At 54.1% G+C, this 800-nt stretch overlaps 1 protein-coding gene across 1 annotated transcript in view; it reads right to left on the bottom strand.

Annotated features, from left to right (window-relative positions):
- Positions 1-205: 205 nt before the first annotated feature.
- LOC104529376 (homeobox protein EMX1) overlaps positions 206-800 on the bottom strand; it is a gene marked incomplete at both ends in the record, with an annotated part of 2,420 nt that continues 1,825 nt past the window's right edge. Inside the window, one exon of the mRNA XM_010173669.2 lies at positions 206-390. Within this exon, the coding sequence (XP_010171971.2) occupies positions 206-390 (185 nt within the window). The remainder of the gene's footprint in view (positions 391-800) is intronic.

The raw sequence follows: 800 nt of genomic DNA, 5'->3' as shown, positions 1-800 counted from the left end.
CATGGGTGGATGGATGGATGGGTAGATGGATGGATGGATGGGTGGATAGATGGGTAGATGGATGGATGGGTGGCTGGATTCATTGGTAGATGGACGTGTGGATGAATGGACGGATGGATGGATGGGTAGATGGACAAGTGGATGGATGGATGGATAGTGGGACTGATGGCTGTGAGGTGGGTAGTGGGAGGTTGTCAGGAGGTACCTGAGTCTCGGAGAGGCTGAGGCTACTGGCCAACTGCTTGCGTTCGGCGCCCACCACGTAATGGTTCTTCTCGAAGGCCCGTTCCAACCGCAGGAGTTGAGACGGAGAGAAGGCGGTGCGGATGCGCTTGGGTTTCCGGGCGAAGGGGCCGTGGAGGAGCAGGCTCTCCTGGGACACCTCACTCCCTGCCATGGAGAGCAGAGTCAGGGTCCCACACCAGCACTTCCCAGCCCCACAGCTCCATCCTTATGGAAGCAGATGGGGAGACCCTCTTATGACACAAGGAGGACAGATAAGGGGGTACTGGGGGGCTCTGGGCACCTTCCCCACCTCAATATTGCAGCATCCACCCCCCCACACCCAAGCACTGGGGTGTTGCGGTCATGCTCCATCCGTGGGCCCCGTGGTGGGGGCTGGATGGATGGGGAGAGCAGGAGGAAGAGGGAAGAAAGAGAAGGAGAAAGGGGGAGGCTGGGAAAAAAGAAGATTAAAAAGAGGAGAAAGAGTAAGAAAATGATAGAAAAAAAAAGAGAGATGTAAAGCGAGAAGTGAGAATAAAAAAAGTGAGAAAGAAATAAAGAGAAAAAGAAAAATA

This window comes from Antrostomus carolinensis, unplaced genomic scaffold (assembly GCF_000700745.2).
Source record: "Antrostomus carolinensis isolate BGI_N321 unplaced genomic scaffold, ASM70074v2 scaffold29428, whole genome shotgun sequence".
NCBI classification, from domain to species: Eukaryota; Metazoa; Chordata; class Aves; order Caprimulgiformes; family Caprimulgidae; genus Antrostomus; species Antrostomus carolinensis.
This window is presented reverse-complemented; position numbering and strand designations above follow the sequence as displayed.